Raw genomic sequence first — 26,013 nt, 5'->3', positions numbered from 1 at the left:
TATACCAAAAATTGTGTTTTTAAAAGGCACCATTTACAACATTTTTAAAAGAAAAGAAACTAGAAATAAATCCAACAAAGAATGTTCTGAAGCTTTATTAGGAAAATTCTAAGAACCCAATGGAGAGATATGATAATGATTAAGAAGATTCAGTACTAGGAAGACTTTTTTCCCCTTTAAGTAATCTACTGTTTCAGTACTAACACAATTAAAGTCCCGACAGAATTCTTTGGGAAATGCTAGTTTCATTTCCAAAGCTGCAAAGAACAAAGAACCAAACCTTTCCTAATAAAGAAACAGATGAAAGGACGTTTAAATATAAAGTTTTCTATAAGCCATAGAAATATATGCATTGGGCAAGGTGCCAGTGGCTCACACCTGTAATCCTAGCTACTCAGGAGGCTGAGATCTGAGGATCACGGTTCAAAGCCAGCCCAGGCAGGAAAAAAATCTGTGAGACTCATCTCCAAATAACCACCAGAAAACTGGAAGTGGTGCTGTGGCTCAAGTGGTAGAGCACTCACCTTGAGCTGAAGAGCTCAGGGACAGTGTTCAGATCCAGAGTTCAAGCCCCATGACCAACAAAAAATAAATAAATAAAAAATAAGAGAGAGAGAAAAAAAAGAAATATATGCATTGGTATTGGACTTATAACAGACAGTAAGCCAATAGAATCAACAGCCCAAATAAAACACTCATACAAAAACTCACAGATGGCTGGGTACCAGTAGCTCACACCTGTAATCCTAGCTACTCAGGAGACTGACAACTAAGATTATGGTTCAAATCCGGTCTGGCCAGAATACTGTAAGACTCTTATCTCAAAATTTTAACCACCAAAAAGGCAGAAGTGGAGCTGTGGCTCAAGTGGTAGAACACTATCCTGAGTTTAAGCCACAGGAGCAGCGTGTGTGCACACTGTGCACACACACGCACACACACGCACACGCACACACACACACACGCACACACACACACACACAGCCCCTCACATACATTAAGTGGAACTGCAGAGAATGGATTAAACTTTCAATAATGAGCTTTGGATAAATAAATAAAGACAGTAGATCTGGATACATTTATCATGCCATATACATACACTCATAACATTCAATCTGGACTAAAGATTTAAATGGGAGTATATAAGGTTATATCATTTTTTAGAATATAGACTATCATCATTACTTCAGCTCAGATTTTGATGCTAGGTATTAAACCCAGTATTGTGTGCCTGCTAGGCAAACACTGGACCATTGAGTAATACCCCTACCCCAACAGATTTCTTAAAAAGATCACAAAAGCACAGAACAGAGAAACTGTAAGTGTTGGCACATAACTGTCATTCTAGCTCATAAGACACCAAGGTGAGAGAACTTCAAATCCCTAGCCAGCCTAGCCTACAGGGGAGGCCCTCTCAAAACAAACAAGAAGCAAAGAAACACACTTTCTACCTCAAATGTGTAACCCAAGCTAAAAACAAAAACAAAAACAGGCCTAACTTCATGTTTATAGGAAATACAGACTAAAGGACACCATCAAACTCCTATCAAATAATTCCAAAATGTAGAAATTACAATCCCATACCGGGGTGGGAACAAGGTAGAAATCAATCAATAGAAGCTAACCATACATGACAGAGATGGCAGATCTGCTGTACTACAGATGTTCCTCTTGCCCTCTCCCAAGACAAAAAGAAGAATAAAGTTGGAATTTGTAAATGAGAGACACAGATGAGAAAAAAAGGCCCAAATAGGCCTAAAGACTAAACACATGCATTGGGTAGCATGAAAAGATTAGTCACTTCAGAAGAAAGGCCATGTCAATGGAAACTACAAACACAAAACACAGGAGAAAAAAGAAAAGTTAACAAAGTGAACAGAGCATCAGTGTGCTGACACAGCTTTACAGCTAACACACAAGGAAGTGGAGCGCCAGGAGGGAAAGGGTGCAGGTGGAGGGACAGAAACATCAACTGAAAGAATAATGCCAAAAAAAAATTCCAAACTGGATGAAAACCATGAACCTACAATGGAAAAAATGACACTAAGCACACTGCAATCAAACTGCTTAATTCCAGTGACAATGAGAACATTACAACTCTAATTCCAGCACTTGGGAGGCAGAAGCAAGAGGATCTCTAATCTGAGGCCACCATGGGCTACATAATGAGACCCTACATCAAAAATACCATAAACCTTGGGCAGGGAAGGTGGCTCAGTGGTAGAGTGCTTGCCTTGCATGCATGAGGCCCTGGGTTCAATTCTTCAGCACCACATAAGCAAAAAGAAAAAAGCCGGAAGTGGCGCTGTGGCTCAAGTGGTAGAGTGCTAGCTTTGAGCTGAAGAGCTGAGGGACAGCGCCCAGGCCCAGAGTTCAGGCCCCATGACCACACCCCCCCTCAGAAAAAATCATAAACCAAAAACAACAACAAATTTACAAAACTGATAAAATTACTATAGTCTAAAATTGACAAGTGTTAGAGATGTGACACAAAGATCTACAGTGAAACATGGTAACTGATACAACCACTCTAGGATGCAATTTGGCATTATCTTTTAAGGATAAACAAGAGGATGTTCACAACAGCAGTTTGCAATAGCAAAAAAGAAACAAAATGTCCACCAACAAAATCATGTCATTCTTAATAGCAATAAAAAATAAAGATGTTAAAATGAGGAGCTGGCAAGGTGGCTCAGTGGTAGAGTGCTTGCCTTGCATGCATGAGGCCCTCGATTTGATTTCTCAGCACCACATAAGCAGAAAAAGCCATAAGTGGCGCTGTGGCTCAAGTGGTAGAGCACTAGCCTTGAGCTGAAGAGCTGAGGGACAGCGCCCAGGCCTAGAGTTCAGGCCCCATGACCGACAAAAAGTAAAAAAGAAAAAAAGATGTTAAAGTGAAAAAAGAAAGTCCCAGGAGTAAAACATATGCCATTTATATAAAATTCAAAAACATACAAAATTACCTTGTGAAGCTAGAACAAGATCATGGAAAACATAAAATTCAGAATAAAAATTACTCAGAAAATGGAAGACTTCTAAAATATAACTGATATTCTATTTCTTAAAATGACTAATGGGTACACAGATATTTATATTTATTATTCTTTATACTATCTATACATGTTTGTGTCTTTTGTAGTATGAAATACTACATGTTAAAAACAAGAGTAAAGGACATTGAAAATGAATTCTGCCACTTAGGTGTAACAACAAAATTAGTATAAAAAAGATACACAAAAAACTGTTCAGTTATCTTTCAGAGCCCTATGTTATCAATCTAAAAGGGCCATAATCCTAATATGAAAGAAAACAACAAGAAGCAGAGTTTATAACTGCTTTGACAAAACTGTGGGTGGACATGTCTCCAGTTTCTTAAGTTAGGCAAGAGTAAACTCTTCACTTTTCATCTGTACTTAGATTTTTCTTTGTCTTTGGATTTCTTTGGACTTCTGCTTCGTTCTCTCTTCTTACTTCTTTCTCTCTCATAGGGATCTGCTTGGTATTTGGACTTGTGGCTGTGGCCGTAGTGACCATCCCTATCTCGAGATCGGCTACGACTACGCTTCTGAGGCCGGTCTCTCTTCTCACTCTTTTGCTTCTCCCAACAGGCTTCTTCTTCTTCATAGTGACCAAACCCCATCTCCCTGTAGATATCCTGCCAAAGACATACAGAGTTACACTTGAACCACTGAAATCATCATGTTAGAGACCTTGTTGTTTAAGTAAAACCTAGCAAAGTCTACTGTCAGCCAATTGTTATAACTAAGTCTCCTTATGTAACCCAAGCTGGCCTTGAGTTCATGATCCTCCTGTTTCGGCCTCCTGAGTGCTGTGATTATAGATATGCACCATCATGCCAAGCTTCAACTTTAAATATTACTAATGTCAAGAATCTCATAAGCTAAAATACAAAATAGGGCAGGCACTGTGTCTCAGACCTGCAATCCCAGCTACTTGGAAGGTAGAAACAAATGGATGAGTTCAAGGCTGGGCTGGACACAAAAGTAGTAAGAGTAGTAAGAGCCTATCTCAACAAATAAGCTGGGTTGGTTTTTACTTGCAATCCCAGCTACACAGGAAGTAAATATAGGAGTATCACGTTCTGAGACCTCCACAGGCAAAAGTGGAGACCCAATGTGAAAAACAAACTAAAGCAAAAGGGCTCTGGACATAGGCTTAAATGGTATAGCACTTGAGTGATAAAGTGTCACCTATAAGCAGAAGAAAAGCCAGTCAGAGCAAGGTAAGCCAAGAGCAGAGAAACTAACGGTACATGGTCTCCCAGATATGTGGATGTTATATTCAAAATTCAAGGAGATATAACACGTAAACAGGACTCAAGAAACAAAGGACCTCTACTTAATTTGTGGCATCATTACTAAATGACTCCATGTTTTTGACCATATATATGTATATATGTATGTATTATGTATATGTATATACATGCATAATACACACATGTATGTACACATCTGAGGGAAGCTAGGAGGAGGGCAGAGAATCAGAGGGAAATGGGAAAATATACAACAGAGGGGCCCATCAGCTGCACTGGACATTGATGAAAATGAACTAAGCAACTCAACAGCAATGATGGAAGGGAGAGAATGAGAGGGAAAGCGGGAACAGCTTACACTAAGCAAAAGGAAAGAAATGTACACATCACCTGATGTGGAAGAAATAGTTGTATTGTCAAAGCATATAGAATTCACAAACTTTATAAACCATGATAATGACAATTTGCCTTGTGAAGGCTAAAATGTGTTTGTGACTTTAACTAAATATCACAATACTGTGAAATTTATGTAACCACTTAATCTCAACAAGAAATTTTTTTTTTTTTTAAGCCAGTCAGAGGGCTGGGAAGGTGGCTCAGTGGTAGAGTGCTTGCCTTGAAAGCATGAGGTCCTGGGTTCGATTCCTAAGCACCACATAAGCAAAAAGAAAAAAGCCGGAAGTGGCGCTGTGGCTCAAGTGGTAGAGCGCTAGCCTTGAGCTGAAGAGCTGAGGGACAGCGCCCAAGCCCAGAGTTAAGGACCCCCCCCCCAAAAAAAAGCCAGTCAGAGTTGACCCACTAATACGGTATGGATAACACAATACTTAAGAGCTTCTGGGGCTGAGAAGGTGACTCAGTGGTAGAATGCTTTCCTTGCATGCATGGAACTCTGGGTTTGATTCCTTAGCACCACATAAGCAGAAAAAACCAGAAGTGGTGCTGTGGCTCAGTGGTGTAAAGCTAGTCTTGAGCTGAAGAGCTGAGGGACAGTGCTCAGGCCCAGAGTTCAGGCCCCACAACCAGAAAAAAAAAAAAAAAAGAGCTTCAGTAGTATATTGCCCTCATTCTAGAAACAGAGGCCAAGATTTAAGATCTGCCCAGTTTAACATCATTATTTAACAACTTGATATACAAAATTGAAAGTAAGGGGAGGGGGTGGAACGGTTAAAAAATAATGAAAAGAATGCCAACATCTAGCTAGGCACTGGTGGCTCGAACCTATAATCCTAGCTACTGAGGAGAGGCTGAGATCTAAGGATCACAGTTTGGAACCAGCAGGGGCAGGAAAGTCTGTGAGACTCTATCTCCAATAAACTGTTCAAAAAAAGCCAGAAAGGGAGCTGTGGCTCAAGTGCTAGAGTTCTATCCCTGAGCAAAAGGAGCTCAGAGACAGCATCCAGGACCTCAGTTCAAGCCCCAGGACACACGGACACACGGACACACGGACACACGGACACACGGACACACGGACACACACACACACACACACACACACACACTCTCTCTCTCTCTCTCTCTCTCTCTCTCTCTCTTTCTCCAACACCTGACTGAATCTTATCTAAGATGAATTTAAATCAATAAGGTCTTTTCCAATATGGACTTTATGTTTTATACACTTAAGACATTAAGATAAGGTGAATAAAAAAGCATATAACTAAAAGGACAGACACATACTCCCATGTAAAGCAATTAACCCAGCAAATGACCTGCTGTAAAGCTATCTTTGCTCAGGCCTCTGGGATTAAATAGAAGATTCAGTTAAATGAAACAGGGAAAAAAAGAATTAAACCTAAGCATTGAAAGAACATTAAATCATTAAAATGATAGCAAGAATAGAGTGCCAAATTCTACATATGGCAGGAAAAGCCCAGTGGAGAACCGATACCCAGAAAGACTCTCAGGCAGGCGACCCACAGCTCAACACTCATTTCCTATAACCTCAGTGAGACCCAACCAACAACACAAAAATCACATTTGTAATTAAGACACGAGGTGGAAAAATTAAACACGAGTTTCAAATTGAATTATAAGGCTTTCAAGAAAAAAAAAATTTAAAGAATTTAGTTAAAACATTCTTAGGAAACTGGACTCACCCAGTAAAATACTAACAAATAGGAAAATATGAGCTATACCTGAAATTTAGCTAGTATTGAAAATTTCCTTTAACTATTATATCTCTTAGTCTGGAATCAAAGGAAAATTAATGAAGCTATGTTATTATTTAAAAATATTTACTTTAATATACTTGGGAGAAACAGGAAAACTATAGTTAAAATTACTATAAAAATACTAATGACCTTCCCCCAGAATATAATACTTCTTACTTCGCACCAACAGAGAATTTTGTTAAAAGCAAGTTTTAAGTCATCAAGTAGCAGGATCAAAAGACTCATAAAAGGGAGGAGGAACAGACTTAAAATATCATCAGCCTGGGCTGGGAAGATGGCTCAGTGGTCGAGCGCTTGCCTTGCATGCCTGAGGCACTGGGTTCGATTCCTCAGTACCACATAAGCAAAATGAAAAAAAAAGCTGGAAGTGGGGCTGTGGCTCAAGTGGTAGAGCACTAGCCTTGAGCTAAGAGCTGAGGGACAGCACCCAGGCCCAGAGTTCAGGCCCCACAACTGGACCAAAAAAAAAAAAAATATATATATATATATATATATATATATATATATATATATATATCATCAGCCTTTGAATTTAGTAGACTTCTAATTATCTCAAACTCAGCAATGTTTATCTCAGGCCCGGACTTACTGAAGACTCCAGGGGCAAGCACAGATGGAAAGCTACAGGTAAAAAGCACATGAGACAAGGACTATGGGTTTTTAGTAAAAATACTTAAAGGAGTATGAAAAAAACACCACAGTGATCTTGAACTAAATATAGTATAGAAATAAGGAGAGAGGAGAAACTCCTCCTATACATCATCGTAAAATGCCACGCTATTACAGCCAACTAGGAATAGGATTAAGGAAATAAATTCAACAAGAATACATTTAGATAAAAACAGCAATTGACTAGGCAAGAGTCTGAGCTAAAGTAGGCAATTGTTACTTACTAACTATGTAAAACAATGGCCAGTATTTTAATCTTCCTTTTCTTTGTTGTAAAATAGAGATAAAAGAATTCAGCTCATCTTTTAAGGATAAAAAGACACTATAATTGCTTTTATTGTAACTGATTCATGTGAGTAGTATTTGAAGGAAAGAACAAGGGTACAACTTTAAAAAACTAGGGTGAGACATGAAAGATGGCAATCTTTAAATAGATAGTAGACTATGAAAGGAAATTACTCCTCTGCTACACCACACCAAGGTAGAAATGTATGCTACTTTGAAAGAGGGAGCTAAGAACATATACATATATATGTTAAATATATATATATGATAAACATTTTTACTAAAATAATTTTTTAATGAAGACAAACCATAAAAATACATAAAAAGTTACCTACAGAAGAAAGATGAAAAGGAGAGGTAGAAACTAGATATATCTAAGCATTATTTTGCAGATTTTCCTTTTTTTTTTTAGACTACTTTGCTCAGCGAGGCTCAAGCTCTCAACCTTCCTGCCTCATCATCCTGAGTGCTAGGATGACATGCACACACCACCACGCCTGCCTTGATTTTACTTCTGTCTTAAAACATTTTGATTTTACAGTTTTAAAACAACAAATTAAAAAAAATGTTCCAAGCAAGCAATCCTTTAACAATAACAAAAAAAAAATTAAACAAATGAACTGAAATATGAACATAGTTAATGACATAACCACAAGGAGAAGCTATTGCAAGTGACTTTAGAACTGCACTTTGTGACTGTAATAGCAAAGGAAGTGGTGATAAAAATAAGCCAGGTGGCTGTACTAGTATGTCCTGGTACTCAGGAGACTAAGGCAAAAGGGGCTCAAATACAGTGCCAGCTTGGGCTACACAAAGAGACCCTGTTTCAAAACAAAAACAAAAAACAAAAAGAATGGCCATGAGGCTGGGAAGGTGGCTCAGTGGTAGAGCGCTTGCCTTGCATGCCTGAGGCCCTAGGTTCGATTTCTCAGCACCACATAAGCAGAAAAAAAAAAAAGCCGGAAGTGGTGCTATGGCTCAAGTGGTAGAGCGCTAGCCTTGAGTTGAAGGGCTGAGGGACAGCGCCCAGGCCCAGAGTCAGGCCCGTGACCAGACCTCCCCCCCCCCCACAAAAAAAAAAAAAAAAGAATGGCCAGTTGTAGAAAATGTGTGCGCATACATTTTTTCCAATTAATTATACAGCATGGCTGTGAAGTATTATCTCATTTCACAGAGGAGAAAACTATGGCTCAGAAAGTAACATGTCAAGTCGCATCGATGACCTCCAGCATAAAAATGTCAATCTAAGATTCCAGGTAGCAAAGCTTTCCCTTTGTTTACTATATTTCTGTATCTCAACATTCTTACCTTCCTAGGCTTCCTCCCTCCTCACCTCAACCTCAGCCTACCACAATCCTCATCCATTTGGGCTCAGCTCAAATGTGAGATACAATAAAAGCATGGGGCTGTGGCATAATTTGCTTTTTATTTAACAGAGACTCAAAACACAAGTTGGACATTATTTCTGCTTGCCAAGAACTGGTGGCCCACACCTGTAATCCTAGATATTCAGGAGGCTGAGACCTGAGGAACATGATTTGAAGTTAGGCCCGGCAGAAAAGTTCTGGAAACTCAGGTTGGGAATGTAGCTTGGTGGTAGAGTGCTTGCCTAGCATGCATGAAGCCCTGGGTTCAACTCCTTAGTACCACATATACAAAAAAAGCTAGAATTAGTGCTGTGGCACAAGTGGTAGAATGCTAGCCTTGAGCAAAAGAAACTCAGGGATAGGTCCTGGGTTTAAGCCCCAGAATTGATCAAAAATAAAATAAATAAATAAACAGTTCTGGAAATTATTATCTGCAATTAACCAGCATTGCTGGACTGGTAGTATGGCTCAAGCAATAGATCAAGGGAGGAAGGGAGCGAAAATAATTTCTTCTCTTTAAAATCAATTTACTTTGAGAAATTTTCATTAGTATTGTTGTAGAAAATGTGATATTCAGAACTTTGGGATGATCACGTTACCTATTAGTGCTACATTTAATATTCAATACAAAGTGTATAAATGGTTTACAGACTATAAAAGCTACAAGGTTCTAAGTGCTGCACATAAAACCCAGGCTGCACTGGAACACTATTTTTCAGTTTTTGATGGAAATAAATGGGTACCCACAGGTGGCAGATCACTCTTGCTTCACTGGAAATATGACACATTAAGTTACCTTGAATGCAATCTTTTTTATAGCATATGATACATAGTTTTGAAAATTAAAGCCCATTAATTCTAGAAAGCCATTCTACATTTTAGAGTTAGGAATTACTTTTCAGACCTATCTCTTCTCTCCTATATTATACCTTTAAGATGTAACTTACAAAGGGACACCTAGACAAAGATATTAAACCAACCTGGTTAGTATTTCTGATTGGCATGTAATCTTCATCTTCTTTTTCTTCAGAGCAATGGCGGGTTTTTTTCTTATGTTTTTTACTTGTATGTGAGTGACTTGATTTTGAGTCTTCTGCCTGCTCATCGAGTATAAGATCATATTTTGCACTAAAGCAATTAGTTAAGGATAAACATAAAATGACCAAATAGAAATCAAAATGTAAAATCTGTTAAGACAGGTTATAAGGCTAAATGTAACTTTAAAAGCAAACAGTATTTCAAAAGCAGAGAAAGTACACATTTCTAAAACAAATCTAAGGTATTTTCTTTCATTATGTATCAGAAGGAATATAAAGAATCCTAATCCTATACAGCTAATAACTACTAGGCAAAAAAAAGGGAGAAAAACAGTGTCCACAAATGAAAATGCAAACAGCATTAAGAAATAAGGAAATATATTTATCAATAACACCGAAAAACATTTTTAACATAGAGCCAGGTGCTAGTAGCTCACGCTTATAAACCTAAGCTACTCAGGAAGCTAAGATCTAAGGATCACGGGTAAAAGCAAGGCTGGGCAGGAAAGTCTGTAAGACTATCTCTAATTAACCACCAGAAAACCAGAAGTAGAGCCGTGGCTCAAGTGACAAGAGTGCTAGCCTTGATCCAAAGAGCTCAGTGACAACACCCAGGCCCTGAATTCAAGCCCCATGAATGTGAAAAGAGAGAGAGAAAAATAATTAAGAGTATTAAAAAAAAAGCATAAGAAAAAAAGAAAACCCCCAAATATTATACAAGGTAACAGGTACATTCATATGATTAAATCAGTCCTTTAGAAGGAAATTTAGCAATGCACATTAATAGTTAACGTGTAACTTCGTTGAGTATGTGGTATAGCTCAGTGGTAGAATACTTGCTAGCATACATGAAGCCCTGGGGTTTAATCTCAAACATGGTGTAGGGGGTTATTTTTTCAGGAGTAGGGTTTGAACTTAGGGGTATCACCCTTGTTAGGAAAGTACTCTACTGCTGAGCCACACTTCTAGCCCTGTTTTGCACTGGTTGCTTTTGATGGGATCTTACTTCTTGACAAGGCACACACTGTGAACATAATCAACCAATTTTAGGCTTCTTCCTACCGTTTCATAGATGTCATACTAACACATCTGCATGTAGCTTCTCTCTACTGAGAAACTCTGGTGGACTTTTCTGCTCAGACTGGCCTAGAAGTTTGATCTTAATTTCAGCCTCCTGGGTACCTTTAGACACAGGTATATGCTATTATAATAAGCTATGGGTTGAGACAGATTCTAGGCTGACCCTCTATTTTGATCCTGCTGTTCTCAGCCTCCCAAGTAGCTAAGATTACAGATGTGAGCCACTGGCACTAGCTAAAAAAACTTATAAAAAAATAAAATAATAAATGAACAAAGACATGCGGCATATTAAAATTTTAATATCAGAAAATAAAAATATTTAGTAATATATACTTGAAAACATTATAGTACTTTAATACAATGCAATGAAAGCTATTAACAAGTGATAAATGCTCTGAAAAAAACAATTTCAGGTTTATATAAAATCTTACTTAGATGTATATGAAAGCTAAAAGTGAAAATCTTAAATTTGTGTAAAAGCTGTGTGCCAGTGGCTCATGCCTATAATCCTAGCAACTCAAGAGGCTGCCTCCAGAATTTTGATTCAAAGCTAGCCCTAGCAGAAAAATCTGAGACATCATCACCAAAATAAGCAGCAGAAAGCCAAGCTGTCAGTATGACTTAAGTGACTACCGGAAGAATACCAGCTAAGCAAACAAGCTAAGCAAGTCCAAGGCCATGAATTCAAACTCCAATACCAGGGGGACAAAGGAAAAAAAGTCTGCATGGCTCAGCAGTAGAGTGACTTTCTAGCAAGTACAGGACCAATTTCAAACCCCAACACCATCAAAAAATTTAAATGAACAAAGGAGGAAGCTGCAATGCTTGATAAGAAATGTACTCATAGGGGCTGGGAAGATGGCTCAGTGGTAGTGCTTGCCTTGCATGCATGAGGCCCTGGGTTCGATTCCTCAGCACCACATTAGCAAAAAGAAAAAAAGCCGGAAGTGGCGCTGTGGCTCAAGTGGTAGAGCACTAGCCTTGAGCTGAAGAGCTGAGGGACAGTACACAGGCCCAGAGTTCAGGCCCCCTCCCCCAAAAAAGAAATGTACTCATTATCTTGCCCATGTAATTCTAACCCCTCTGTACAGTATTTTCACAATAAAAAAAATCTAAACATGAAAAAAAAATTTTAAATGACACCTCCCATCCCCAAATCCCTACATACATAGTAGTGTAATTTGAGCATAATCTGAGCATAATTTGTCTAAGTGATAGTTAAACTAAGTTCATCTTTTCTAAATTTCACTTAAATGTGCTACTAAAATATTAACAATGGGGTTGAGGAGATAGCTCAGTGAGTGAATACTTGCTAACATGAGCAAAGTCCTGGGTTTGATACACCACATAATAATTATAATAATATTTTATTTCAAGGATAAGTAGTTTCCTTAATATACAAAAACTGCCTGGTGCTGATGGCTCACACCTGTAATCCTAGCTACTAAGGAGGCTGAGATCTGAGAATCACAGTTCAAGACCAACCCAGATAGGAAAGTCTATGAGATTCTTATCTCCAATTAACTACCATAAAACAGGAAGTGGAGTTGTGGCTCTAAGTTGTAGGGTGATAGCCTTGAGCAAAAGAGCTCAGGGACAGTGCCCAGGCCCTGAGTTCAAGCCCCAGGACTGACAAAAAAAAATGTGTAACACACACACACACACACACACACACACACACACACACACACACACACACACACACACACACACACACACACACACACACACACACACACACACACACACACACACACACACACACACACACACACACACACACACACACACACACACACACACACACACACACACACACACACACACACACTGGAATAAAAGAAAGCATAAAACTGTTGACAACCCCTGCTGAAAATAATCTCAATTTGTAAAATGGATTTGGAGGAAGGCTAACATGGGCTTGGGCTTGTTCAGTTAGTATTCAAAGGAAGGCTCATGAGGAAACCAACATATAAGGAGCTATTTTTGTTGCATGTGGGACTGGAACAAATGTAAGCCATTCCTTAAAACTAGAGTCTTGTGTCCATTTTCACAATACCACAGCTTGAGGCTTTCCTTAAGGATGTCTTCCACACCCATACAATCAACTAGGAAGACACAAAATGCTGGCTTGCTTTCTACAAGAGGACTAAACATGGCTAGTCAGCCCATAGCTTCCCGTTATTACTCCATTATCTCCAACTTCTTTTCTCCCTTTTACTATGTCACACTACTTTCAGTGTTCTTCAAACCAATCAGCATTTTTAGCTTATAAATAAAATAGGAGGGGCTGGGAAGGTGGCTCAGTGGTAGAGTGCTTGCCTTGCATGCATGAGGCCCTGGGTTCGATTCCTCAGCACCACATAAGCAAAAAGAAAAAAGCCGGAAGTGGTGTCGTGGCTCAAGTGGTAGAGCACTAGCCTTGAGCTGAAGAGCTGAGGGACAGGGCCCAGGCCTAGAGTTCAGGCCCCACGACCGGAACCAAAAATAAATAAATAAATAAAAATAAAATAAAATAGGAAAGCCAGGCGCCAATGGTTCACACCTGTAATCCTAGCTACTTAGGAGGCTGAGATCTGAGGATCACGGTTCAAAGCCAGCCTGGGCAGGAAAGTCTGTGAAACTCATCTCCAATAAACCACCAGAAAACTGGAAGTGGCACTGTAGCTCAAGTGGTAGAGCACTAGCCTTGAGCTGAAGAGCTGAGGGACAGCACTTGGGCCCAGAGTTCAAGCCCCATGACCGACAAAAAAAAAAAAAAAGAAAAAGAAAAAGGGAGGTAGCTCAGTGATAAGGGTTAAAGACTCTTATTTTATGAAATCCTGTTCTAATTACATGGGTGCAGGGGGTTAATTGAATTATGACTCAGTAGAGTCATTAAAATATGATACATTTTAGAAAGAAAAATAAGGTTTCAGTAAGTTGCTGAGGCCATCCTTGAACAAGACTTGAGCAATCCTCCTGCCTCAGCCTCCCTCTGAGCAGTTGGGACTTCAAGTACACTTCCTGCCACTTACACTCTCTCCAATGGTGGATTTAAAGAAAATCCATTACTAAAGAAACCAGCTCCTGACACAGCCCTCCTCTATCCTGTATCTGAGTTGCAGCTTGTACTTTAGTCCCTTTGGTGCTACTTAGGCTATTTCCTAATCTCTTACCCTACTCTAAGTCCCATATCTCTGAAATAGACATAACTTATGTCTAACATAATTATTTTATACTAGCTCCTCCCTCCTACTCCTGTAGCCGTGGATGGGTAGGGACAGCATCTTTCATTCTTAACCTCGATATTAAGTATTTGTAGAGGATCTGTTATACCATTAGGATACTTGGATTCTCTTTCTTCCTTGCTTATCCACTGTCTTCCACTCAATACTAAAAACCAAAACCAACCTTTTATGATCTCAAATCTCCAAAATCCTTTATATCAAACACAAATTCGTGATCTCACTGACATCTTTTGTGTAGTTTCTTCACAAAGGTCTAAACTCCCTTACCTGCTATTTGATCTTTTTGATTAATAATCTCCATTCACAGAAATTTCTCTTTCAAGATCTATAAAACGTATTCCCCCTATGCCTTTTAGTTGACTCAGACATCCTCTGAATCCTTTTCCTTTGCCATAAATAACTAATATAATATAGATATTACAAATGCCTCCTAAAATGAAACCTGTCAGCTACCAACGTCACATCCATCTTTTATATCAACTTCAGGAGGCTAGAAAGTTGTACTGCTCAGTATTAGCAATATGTGTTTATTCAATTAAAATTTAAAAAGTTCAGTTCCTAGAACAAATCATGTTAAGTGAGGTAAGCCAAGATCAGAGAAGCAAATAGCTCATGTTCTCCCTGATATGAGGAAGTTAGAGCTAAAACAGAATGGGACATGACAAAATAAACAAAATTCTAGATACTCACATACAGTGAGACCAAAAGAGGATAGTCTTAGGAGAAAATCATGAAGGTGTAATACCCAAGCACTTCTTCATATGTATATAAGATACATACTGAAATGAACTCCAAAGATATGGAAACAAAGGACTTTTTTCTTTTTTTTTGGTTGTGGGGCTTGAACTCTGGGCCTGGGCACTGTCCCTCACCTCTTCAGCTCAAGGCGAGCACTCTACCACTTGAGCTACAGCACCACTTCCAGGATTTTTTCTTAAATTGTTTTTTCTTAAAAAAAAAGTCCAGTTCCTCAGATGTCTCACTAACTACATGTGGGCAGGGAAGGAAAAGTACATTTTCATCATTGCAGAAATTTCTACTCAACAGTCCTAAACTATGGGGGGGAGGGGGGAGGCTGGGAAGGGAGGTGAAGGGTAAACAAAGGAGGAGGCTGCAATGCTTGGTAAGAAATGTATGCATTATCCTGCCAATGTAATTGTAACCCCTCTGTACAGTATGTTCTCAAATAAAATAAAATAAAATTAAAAAAAAAAAACAGTCCTAAACTAGACAGACTAGCCACTGATTCTCAAATATGCCTAATTTCTTAACTACTAGTGCTCTGCCTTCTTGGGTTTAAGATATTTTGATGCTACAAAATTTAAATATTCTTTCCTTTTTCTGTTTGTTTTTTGAAGTGCTGAGGATGGAACTGAGGGTCTGCTGCATGGAGGTAAGCAAGCAAGGCAAGTGTTCTATCACTGAGCTATACCTTAGCCTTACCTGGTCCTTCTAATTTCTTCTCTACAACTGTACTTCATTTTTTTAATTTATGGAGCAATCTCTCTTTTTTATTATCTTTCAGTAGTTGCACAAAGGAGTTGCTGTAAGAATACAATATATCTTGGGCTGGGAAGGTGGCTCAGTGGTAGAGCGCGTGCCTTGCATGCATGAGGCCCTGGGTTCCATTCCTCAGCACCACATAAGCAAAAAGAAAAAAGCCAGAAGTGGTGCTGTGGCTCAAGTGGTAGAGCGCTAGCCTTGAGCTGAAGAGCTGAGGGACAGGGCCCAGGCCCAGAGTTCAGGCCCCACAACCGGACCCCCATCCCCAAAAAGAATACAATGTATCTTGATTAATGTCACCCTCTCATAATTCTTCTCCACCTCCCAGCCCTTCCTCAATTTTCTTAATTTTGTAGAATATGCATTGAATTTTATGATGTACTTCCTCTTACTTATCCTATAACATTCCCCTTCTTCCAGTTGCACTTACTAGTGCTTAGGCTAAGTTTGCCTGCAAAGATTGCAAGGGCCAGGAGTGGTAGTATACACATGTAAAACTAGCTACTCAGAAAGAGATTGGAAGAATTCTGAGGCCAGCCCCGGCATAAAGTTATCGAGTCTCCATCTGAACAAACAAGCAGGACATGGTGGTCCATGCCTGTCAGCCCCGCTACACAGGAGGCTTAAGTAAGAGGACCACGATCTGAGGCTGGCCCTAGGCAAAAACTTGAGACACTGTGTGAAAAATAACTAAAGCAGTAAAAGAGCTGAGGATGTAGTTCAAGTGGTACAGCATCTGCCTAGCAAGTGCAAGGCCTTGAGTTCGGACCCCACTGTCACCAAAACCAAAACCAAAACCTAGTGTATTCCACCCATACCTTTTATGATTTTAGGCTTCCAATCACATGTCTCCTAATGTTGCTCTTTGTAGATCAATTATCAACTTGTTGGTGCTGCTGCCTGTGAAAACCTCTCCTTAGGCTGATGTTGTCAGAATCCTTCAGACTTTATCTAGTTCTGCTTCACATGCTTTATGTATGGCAGACAGGTAGCACAATTTAAAACAGGAATATATGAAGGTCAACTCGATACACATCTCTCTTTGATGAAATGTTTGAAAAAAGTGTCGACATAGCATAGGAAAAGAAAAGCTCTGCAACAGCAACAGAAACTAGAAAACAAAGACACCATTTATCAGAAACAATCACCAAAGAAATAACCTTTGCAGTGTGTGGAGTGATAGATTTATAATAGGAAAACTCATTTGAACAAACTGAAATGACATAATATGAACAGTATGCTTCATTGCTTCTTACTTGTCTCAACCAAAAACTTGGAAGAACCTGAACAGTAAAGTAAAGTATATTTCTGTAATCCTACAAAAAGTGAACCTGGCAGATGCCAGTGGCTCATGTCTATAATCTTAGCTATTCAGGAGGTGGAAATCATGAAAACCATAGTTCAATGCCAGTTCAGCCAAAAAGTTTGCAAGACTCCATCTCAACCGATGGCTTGGTGCAAGAATATCCAATACTGCCGGGCGCTGGTGGCTCACGCCTGTAATCCTAGCTACTCAGGAGGCTGAGATATGAGGATCGCGGTTCAAAGCCAGCCCGGGCAGGAGAGACCGTGAGACTCCTACCTCCAATAAACCACCAGAAAACCGGAAGTGGGGCTGTAGCTCAAGTGGTAGAGCGCTCACTTTGAGCTGAAGAGCTGAGGGACAGCGCCCAGGCCCAGAGTTCAAGCCCCATGGCCGACAAAAAAAAAAAAAAAAAGAATATCCAATACTAGTGGCTGAGTTCAGGAGAACATGGTTCCAGATCACCTTGGGCAAAAATGTTCATGAGACCCTACCTCAACAGAAAGAACTGAGTATGGTGGTATATGTTTGTCATCCCATGTACAGTGGGAAATGGAAATAGGAGGATCATAGTGTTTGGCTCAGTATGAGTCCAACAAACCTATGTTGCTAAAATCACAATGTACTATGCGAAAGAAGCAATCTAGTTTTGTAACAAAGAATACAGGGTTTTCCTATTTAGATAAGGATGTTAGACACAAAAAAATAATTAGCACTGGGACTGTGGTGGCTCACCCCTATAAGTCTAGCTATTTAGGAGTCTGAGATCTGAGGATCATGGTTCAAAGCCAGCTCAGGTAGAAAAGTCTGTGAGACTCCAAACTCCCAACAAATCACAGAAAAGGATAGAAGTTGCACTAGCCTTAAGCAAAAAGGGACAGTTCCCAAGCCCAGAGTTCAAGCTCCAGGATCAGCTAAAAAAAAAGAGCATGATTAGCAGTATGAAATTTATGATAACAAGAAATCTACAACAATACTATATGCAGAAAAATCTTATCTAATAATCTTCTGGAAATGTGGTTAGTAGGATAGTACTTAACCTAAGAGCAAGAAGGTAAGGGATTTAAGCTAAAGACTTCTTTCAAACCTAACTTTCTCCAGAATATAGGACATAAGAAACAAGAAAAAAAAATATGTAGACATTGAAATACAGTGAGAATCAACTAAGTTATTTTCTCATGATAGAGATTTAAGAACCTTTTCTTACAGAGCCTTTGTGACTTTTTACAATGCATCACAGTACTGTAGATGATCAACATACATTCTTGTTAAGGATACTCCTGTTTGGGCTTTACTTTATCTTTCAGAACCAAATTGGATGACTTATCCTGCTCCTTTTCATACTCCTTGAAATCACTCTTGGTGTATTTCCCACCTATTTATTAAGGTAAAAACAAAAGGTTAGTAAGAAATACCACATAGTTAATCAGGAAAACTGCTACTTTGTAAATGGTATATATTGGGGCATAGAAAAAGGGAAGAGAGGATAAAAAAAAGAGAAAAAAAAAAGAAAAAGGGAAGAGAGAAGAATTATAGTGATCCAATCTATACAAACATTTTCTGAAACCAGATGTCCATTTTGCTAGGTTGTCATATGCTGCCACCTAATGACTTACATGAACATTACATCAAATTTCAAATTTCACTCTAATACTGCAGTTTTTAAGCAGCCATTAATCCATGAGAACATTAAGCCCAACAAAAAACTGACAATGTGGGCCAGGTACCAGTGGCTCATACCAACAATCCCAGATACTCAGAAGGCTAAGATCTGAGGATGACATTTTGAAGCCAGCCCAGACAATAAAGCCAGTGAGACTCTTATCTCCAATTAAGTACCAAAAAAAAAGCTGGAAGTGGAGCTGTGGCTTAAGTGATAAGAGCACTAGCCTTGAGCACAAGCTCAAGAATAGTGCCCAGGCCCAGAGTTCAAGGTGCCCCAAGACTGGCACAAAAAAAAAAATCCAAACCCCAGAAACTTTATTAAAACCATAAGGAATAAAGAAATGTGTGACAGGGGGCTGGGAAGGTGGCTCAGTGGTAGAGCGCTTGCCTTGCATGCATGAGGCCCTGGGTTCGATTCCTCAGCACCACATAAGCAAAAAGAAAAAAGCTAGAAATAGCGCTGTGGCTCAAGTGGTAGAGCGCTAGCCTTGAGCTGAAGAGCTGAGGAACAGCGCCCAGGCCCAGAGTTCAGGCCCCATGACCGGACCCAAAAAAAAAAAAAAAAAGAAAAGAAAAGAAATGTGGGACATAAAAGAAAGCAATCCTAAAATTGCTAATAAAATTTAATATTACACATGAACAACTACCAAAATGAAATTCTTTATAAACATTGCAACAAAAAGAAAAGGAAAACAATACTTGACTGAAGATATAGTTCCTTGGTAGGATACATACATGTTTAGCATATTTAGGTAGTACAAGAGATCCCTAAGTAGTACCAAAAAAGAAACAAAAGAAATAATTTACTTTTTAAAAAAAGCCTCATGCCTAGGTGTGGTGGTGCACACCTTTAATACCTGCACTTAGGAAGCTGAAACAGGAAGATGGAGAGTTCCAGATGAGTCTGCTCTATATTTGGAAGACATCTCAAAAAAATTTAAAAAAAAGTAGCTAAGTACAGTGGCACATACCTATAATCCCAGCTACTTGGGAGGCATGGATAGAAGGATCCTAACCCACATCCCGAGCAGTGGGGGCAAGCCCAAGATCCTACCTTAAAAATAACCTAAAAGCAAAAAGGGCTGAAATAGCAGAATGCTTGTCTAGGAAGGACAAAACTTTAGACTCAAACCCCAGTACCACCAAATAAATACATAAAAATTTTAAGTAAGAAATGTAGAACAAACACTCATATTTGACCTTAAGTTTGACATGTCTGTGCTAGGAACTGACACCTTCATGAATGCACATATGTGGGAACTGTCACACACTTACACTTAGGGACAGACATAGCACTATGCACATAGTGCAATTCAGAACACCCAGATGTCTACTACTATAACTAAATCTACTGGCATTTATGACATAAAAAATGATCTCTTGGGGCTGGGAAGGGGCTCAGTGGTAGAGCACTTGCCTTGCATGCATGAGGCCCTGGGTTCGATTCCCCAGCACCACATAAGCAAAAAGAAAAAAAGCCAGAAGTGGCACTGTGGCTCAAGTGGTAGAGCGCCAGCCTTGAGCTGAAGAGCTGAGGGACAGCGCCCAGGCCCAGAGTTCAGGCCCCACGACCGGACCCCCCCCCCAAAAAAACAAAAAATGATCTCTTAAGACACACTATCTAACAAAAAATGCAAGATAGAGAAAGAGTACCCTTTGTGGTTTCTTTCTTTTTTCTTTCTCTTTTCTTGCTTTCTTTCTTTTTTTGCCAGTCCTAGGACTTGAACTCAGAGCCCAGGAGCTATCCCTGAGGTTCTTTTGCTCAAGGCTACCACTCTATACTTGAGCCACAGTGCCATTTCTGGCTTTTTTTGTTTGTTTGGCTAGTCCTAGGACCTTTCTTTTTTTTTTTTTTTTTTTTTTTTGTCAGTCGTGGGGGCTGAACTCTGGGTCTGGACGCTGTCTCTCAGCTCTTCAGCTCAAGGCTAGCACTCTACCACTTGAGCCACAGTGCCACTTCTGGCTTTTTTCTGCTTTTGTGGTGCTGAGGAATCAAATCAGGGCCTCATGCATGCGAGGCAAGCGCTCTACCACTAAGCCAACTTCCAAGCCCTGTGGTTTCTTTTTTAAAGGAGGAAAACAATCATGGGTGTGTGTGTGTGTGTGTGTGTGTGTGTGTGTGTGTGTGTGTGTGTGTGTGTGTGTGTGTGTGTGTGTGTGTGTGTGTGTGTGTGTGTGTGTGTGTGTGTGTGTGTGTGTGTGTGTGTGTGTGTGTGTGTGTGTGTGTGTGTGTGTGTTCAAAGAATATGTGAAAAGTGATATAAAGTAACAGCTGAATAGACCATTTCCAACTGTGAAAATAAATTAAGGAAACCTGTTAAGGACACTATTTTATAGAGGGAAAGGGATACATGAAGTATGATGGAGGGGTGAAATTGATTGGAATATAGTGTAAACATGTGGAGATGTAACAATGAAATCCCCTCCCCCTGTATAACTTATATAAGCCAATTAAAAAAAAAAAAAAAGAAGCTGGGTGCTGGTGCTAACACCTATAATCCTAGCTAGTCAGAAGGCTAAGATCTGAAGATCGTAGTTTGAAGCCAGATTGGGCAGGAAAGTCTGTGAGACTCTTATCTCCAATAAACTACTTAGAAAAAGCCAGAAGTGGCACTGTGGTTCAAGTGGTAGAGTGTTATCCTTGAGTACAATGAGGCTCAGAGACAACACTCAGGCCCTGAGTTTAAGCCCCAGGACTGGCAAAAAAGAAAAAGAAAAAAGAAAAGAAAACAAACAAAAGTAAATTACCTTTAGAAAGAGAAACTGGGTACATAAGAAATAGCAATGGGGCTGGGAAGGTGGCTCAGTGGTAGAGCGCTTGCCTTGCATGCTCGAGGTCCTGGGTTCAATTCCTCAGCACCACATAAGCAAAAAGAAAAAAAGCCAGAAGTGGCGCTGTGGCTCAAGTGGTAGAGCGCTAGCCTTGAGCTGAAGAGCTGAGGGACAGCGCCCAGGCCCAGAGTTCAGGCCCCATGACCGGAAAAAATAAAATAAAATAAAATAAAATAAAAAAAGAAATAGCAATGAAGGAGACTTTTACATCTGTCTTTCATAGATTTCTTTTCAATGTTATACACCACATGACAACTACCACAGGCAAACTTAATTTTTTTTTTCCAGTCATGTGGCTTGAACATGGGGCCTGTGTGCTGTCCCTGGGCTCTTTTGCTCAAGGCTAGAATTCTATTGCTTGAGCCACAGCTCTACTTCTAGCCATTTGGTTGGTTATTTTGAGATAAAAGTCTTGTGGAGGGCTGGGAAGGTGGTTCAGTGGTAGAGCGCTTGTCTTACATGCATGAGGCCCTGGGTTAGATTCCTCAGCACCACATAAGCAAAAAGAAAAAAGCCGGAAGTAGCGCTGTGGCTCAAGTGGTAGAGCGGTAGCCTTGAGTTGAAGAGCTGAGGGACAGCGCCCAGGCCAAGTTCAGGCCCCACGTCCGGACACCTTCCCCCCCCCCAAAAAAAAAAAAGTCTTGTGGATTTGTCTGCCTGGGTTGGTTTCCAGGGGCTGGCTTCATATCTTGATCCTCAGATCTTAGCTTCTTGAGTAGCTAGGATTATAGTTGTGAGCCACTGACACTCAGCTGGTAGTTTAGTTTTTAAGATCCAAAACTTCAAAAAAAAAAAATTAAGTTTGGCTGGGTGCTGGCAGCCCATGCCTGTAATTCTAGCTACTCAGGAGGCTGAGATCTGAAGATCACAGTTCCTGAGGAGACAGGAAAGTCCATAAGACTCTTATCTTCAATTCACCACCAGAATACCAGAAGTGGAGGCATGACTCAAGTGGTAGAGAATCAGCTGTGAATGGAAAAGCTAAGCAAAAGCATGAAACCAGAGCCAGAGCATGAGACCTAGAGTTTAAATACTAGTACTGGCACCTCACTAAATAAATGAAACTGCCATAAAGTCAAATTACTTTAAAAACATATTATATGCAGTAATTGTAACTAACTTATAATATAGACAAACATAGAAAATACAGGCACATACCTTAGAACCTAGATAATATCCTTACAAAGTCATGGCAGGAGTAATATCTATTAACATTTCTCCTAATTAACAATACTAATCTAAGGGCATTTGCAAGCATGCAAAGAACAGCAATAAAACAAGATAAATCAACATACCTTTTCCTTTCCATTTAACCTTTGCAACAGACTGGCTAAAATCCACATGTATTCTTCTGTCATCTATAAGTACATTATCCATTTTGAAGAATGCTTTTTCACAATCTTCTTCCTGATAGTAATTATAAAAACTCAAGCATAATGTGTATGGAAAATATTTCTATAGCAAGAACAAATACTGAAAATACAATCTGTTGTTACTAAATTAATATTTGAGTATGTACTACACATAAGGTAGCACTAATGCTATGCACTTGTTATCTCAAGTCTGGAAACCATTCTGTTAGGTACTATCTATCATTATCTCCACTTTCTCAATGGAAAAATAGCAGCTTAGTGGGCATAGTAGTAGCCAGAGTAGGCAAGGATGACAGACAGAATTTTGAATTGAGGCAGTCTGATTGAAGTAGATATACATATACTTACCAATTATGTTAACATGGGTCTATAATCCTTTTTACTCAAATCCAAAAATACTGTATCCTAAAAAGTGAAAGCTAATTGGGAAAGGAAGATCAGTGGGAGGGGAGACAAAGAAAGGTAATGGAGAGGAGTAAATTATAAGCCAACTACAGTATATACATGTGCAAAAATGTCATGATAAAATCTATTAAAAAACAATGTTGAAAATGAACTACACAACTTGTGGTCTGGGATGGGAGGGAAAAACTGGGAGAGCAAGGGAAGGGGTAACACTATCCAAGAAGAAATGTACTCTTTACCTGACTTCTATAACTCCTTTGTACATCTTTTTTTTTTTTCTAAATTAGATGTGGGGCTTGAACTTAGGGCCTGAAGCCTGTCCCCTGAGCCCGTTTTTTGCTAAAGGCTAGTGCTCTACCATTAGCCTTAACTGGAGATGAGTCTCTTTTCTGCTCAAACAGCGATCCTCAGATCTCAGCCTCCTGATTAGCTAGGATTACAGGCATGAGTCACTGGTGCTCCACAGTACACCACCTTTATAACATCAACAACAAAAAATCAATACAAAAGCAAACTAAAGGAAAAATATCAAAACAAACAGATAAACACAAAGGCAGATACTCAGGCAAGGTGGCATGTACCTATAATCCAAACTATTCAGATGGCTAAAGAGAATCAGTTTGAGGTCAGCTTGGTCCTCAAAAAGAGCAAAGCTCCATCTCAAAAAACAAACAAACATAAACACCAAACCTAACAAACAGATAAACACAAAGGCAGATACTCAGGCAAGGTGGCATGTACCTATAATCCAAACTATTCAGATGGCTAAAGAGAATCAGTTTGAGGTCAGCTTGGTCCTCAAAAAGAGCAAAGCTCCATCTCAAAAAACAAACAAACATAAACACCAAACCTAACAAACAGATAAACACAAAGGCAGATACTCAGGCAAGGTGGCATGTACCTATAATCCAAACTATTCAGATGGCTAAAGAGAATCAGTTTGAGGTCAGCTTGGAAACGAACATAAACACCAAACCTAACAAACATACTTATGATATTTATGACATACCTTTTCAAATTCAATAAAAGCATAACAGAGGGACTCTCCTGTTTTCCAATCCCGGATAACTTCACAACTAAAAGGAAAAAATTTTTTTAATTACTTAAAGAACAAACAATTCACTCACATTCTTCAAAAACTGAAGAATAAAATAAGCTGGTTGTTAAAAGGCGACGTTAATAAGAGTGCCTTGCTAGGTAGGCCCTTCCTTTTGCTCTTCTTCTCACTCAGAGCTCCCTTTTCCTTTTCTCCTCCCTGCCCCCTTTTCTCCTTTCCCCTTTCTCTCCTTTTCTTTCTTCTTCCTCTTCCCTCCTCCCCACTCCCCTCTAACTAGAACTCTCAGTCAGGACCTAGAGCTCTCACTCAGCTTGCTTGCTGAAGGCTACTACTTCAACCACACCTCCTACTGTTTGTTAGCTAATAGGAGATAGGGTCTCTTAGACATTTTAGCCTGAGCTGACTTTGAACTGAGATCATCTCCACATCTCAGCCTCCTGAACTAGGAGCTACCAGCACCTGGCATGCTTTCACTATTTTTCAAATAGGATCTTGAGTTTATGCTGGGGGTGTGGATCACCATCCTTCTATTTAGGCTTCCCATGCAGCAGGGATGTGTGATCACATTTTGAGTGTGTGATCACTCAACTCTTATTGACTGATATAGGCCTTTTAAACTTTTTCCCTCAGGCTCGGTTGGAATTGTGATGCAGGTGTGAACCACAGGGCCTGGCTTCTCCAAATCTTTTGAAAAATAATACTTTACAAGAAAACAGTCAGGCTGGGAAGGTGGCTCAGTGGTAGAGTGTTTGCCTTGCATGCATGAGGCCCTGGGTTCGATTCCTCAGCACCACATAAGCAAAAAGAAAAAAAGCCAGAAGTGGCGCTGTGGCTCAAGTGGTAGAGCGTTAGCCTTGAGCTGAAGAGCTGAGAGACAGCGCCCAAGCCCAGAGTTCAGGCTCCATGACCTGACCCCACCCCCCCCCAAAAAAAGAAAACAGTCATAAGCCATGATGCTGGTGAATCATACTAGGGCTTGATTGGGCTTGATTCTGAGCTTATTCTGAGTCTGAGGAGCTCACTCAGTTCAAAAGCTGGGAGCATAAGGCCCTGAGTTCAGTGTGTGCGCGCGCGCACGCACGCACGCACGCGCACACACACACACGAGGAGGGAAGGGAAAGGAAGGGAAAGAAGGGGAGGAGAGGGGAGGGAAGGGAAGGGAAGGGGGAGAAGGAGGAGAGGGAAAGGGATCCATCAAATAGAGGGAAAGAACTGCCTTAACAGGTGAATGAGGACAAATATAGTCTAAGGATTTTACACAAATGTATAAAATAAAACAATAAAACCTGTTCCTTTTTTTTCCGGGGTAGGAGTTGTGCTAGTGAGCTTTTGTGCTTAAGGTTAGTGCTCTACCACTTGAGCCTCAACTCTACTTCTGGCTTCTTTGGAGATTATTTGGACATAAGAATCTCATAGTTTCCTGCCTGGGCTGGCTTCAAAATGTGATCCTTACATTTCAGCCTCCTGAATAATGAAGATTACAGGCATGAGCTACCAATTCCAGCTTGAAATTGTTTTTATAAAGGGGAATAGGAGGGGCTGGGAAGGTGGCTCAGTGGTAGAGTGCTTGCCTTGCATGCATGAGGCCCTGGGTTCAATTCCTAAGCACCAATAAACAGAAAAAGCCAGAAGTGGCGCTGTGGCTCAAGGGGTAAAGAGCTGAAAAGCTGAGGGACAGTGCCCAGGCCCAGGGTTCAGGCCCCTCAACTGAAAAAAGGAAAGGGGGGGAGTGGGAAAAAGGAGATAAGATTAATCAGGATATACT

At 40.0% G+C, this 26,013-nt stretch overlaps 1 protein-coding gene across 1 annotated transcript in view; it reads right to left on the bottom strand.

Annotated features, from left to right (window-relative positions):
• Nucleotides 1–3,125: 3,125 nt before the first annotated feature.
• The window catches only part of Ppil4 (peptidylprolyl isomerase like 4), a 33,189-nt gene continuing 10,301 nt past the window's right edge, over nt 3,126–26,013 (bottom strand). The window contains exons 9-13 of the mRNA XM_070010611.1: nt 24,200–24,266; nt 22,708–22,819; nt 18,194–18,290; nt 9,743–9,890; nt 3,126–3,655 (exon numbers count right to left, since the gene is read on the bottom strand). Of these exons, the coding sequence (XP_069866712.1) occupies nt 3,404–3,655; nt 9,743–9,890; nt 18,194–18,290; nt 22,708–22,819; nt 24,200–24,266 (676 nt within the window). The 3' untranslated portion in view covers nt 3,126–3,403. The remainder of the gene's footprint in view (nt 3,656–9,742; nt 9,891–18,193; nt 18,291–22,707; nt 22,820–24,199; nt 24,267–26,013) is intronic.

This window comes from Dipodomys merriami, unplaced genomic scaffold (assembly GCF_024711535.1).
Source record: "Dipodomys merriami isolate MVZ:Mamm:240054 unplaced genomic scaffold, mDipMer1.0.p SCAF_8, whole genome shotgun sequence".
In the NCBI taxonomy this organism is placed as follows: Eukaryota; Metazoa; Chordata; class Mammalia; order Rodentia; family Heteromyidae; genus Dipodomys; species Dipodomys merriami.
This window is presented reverse-complemented; position numbering and strand designations above follow the sequence as displayed.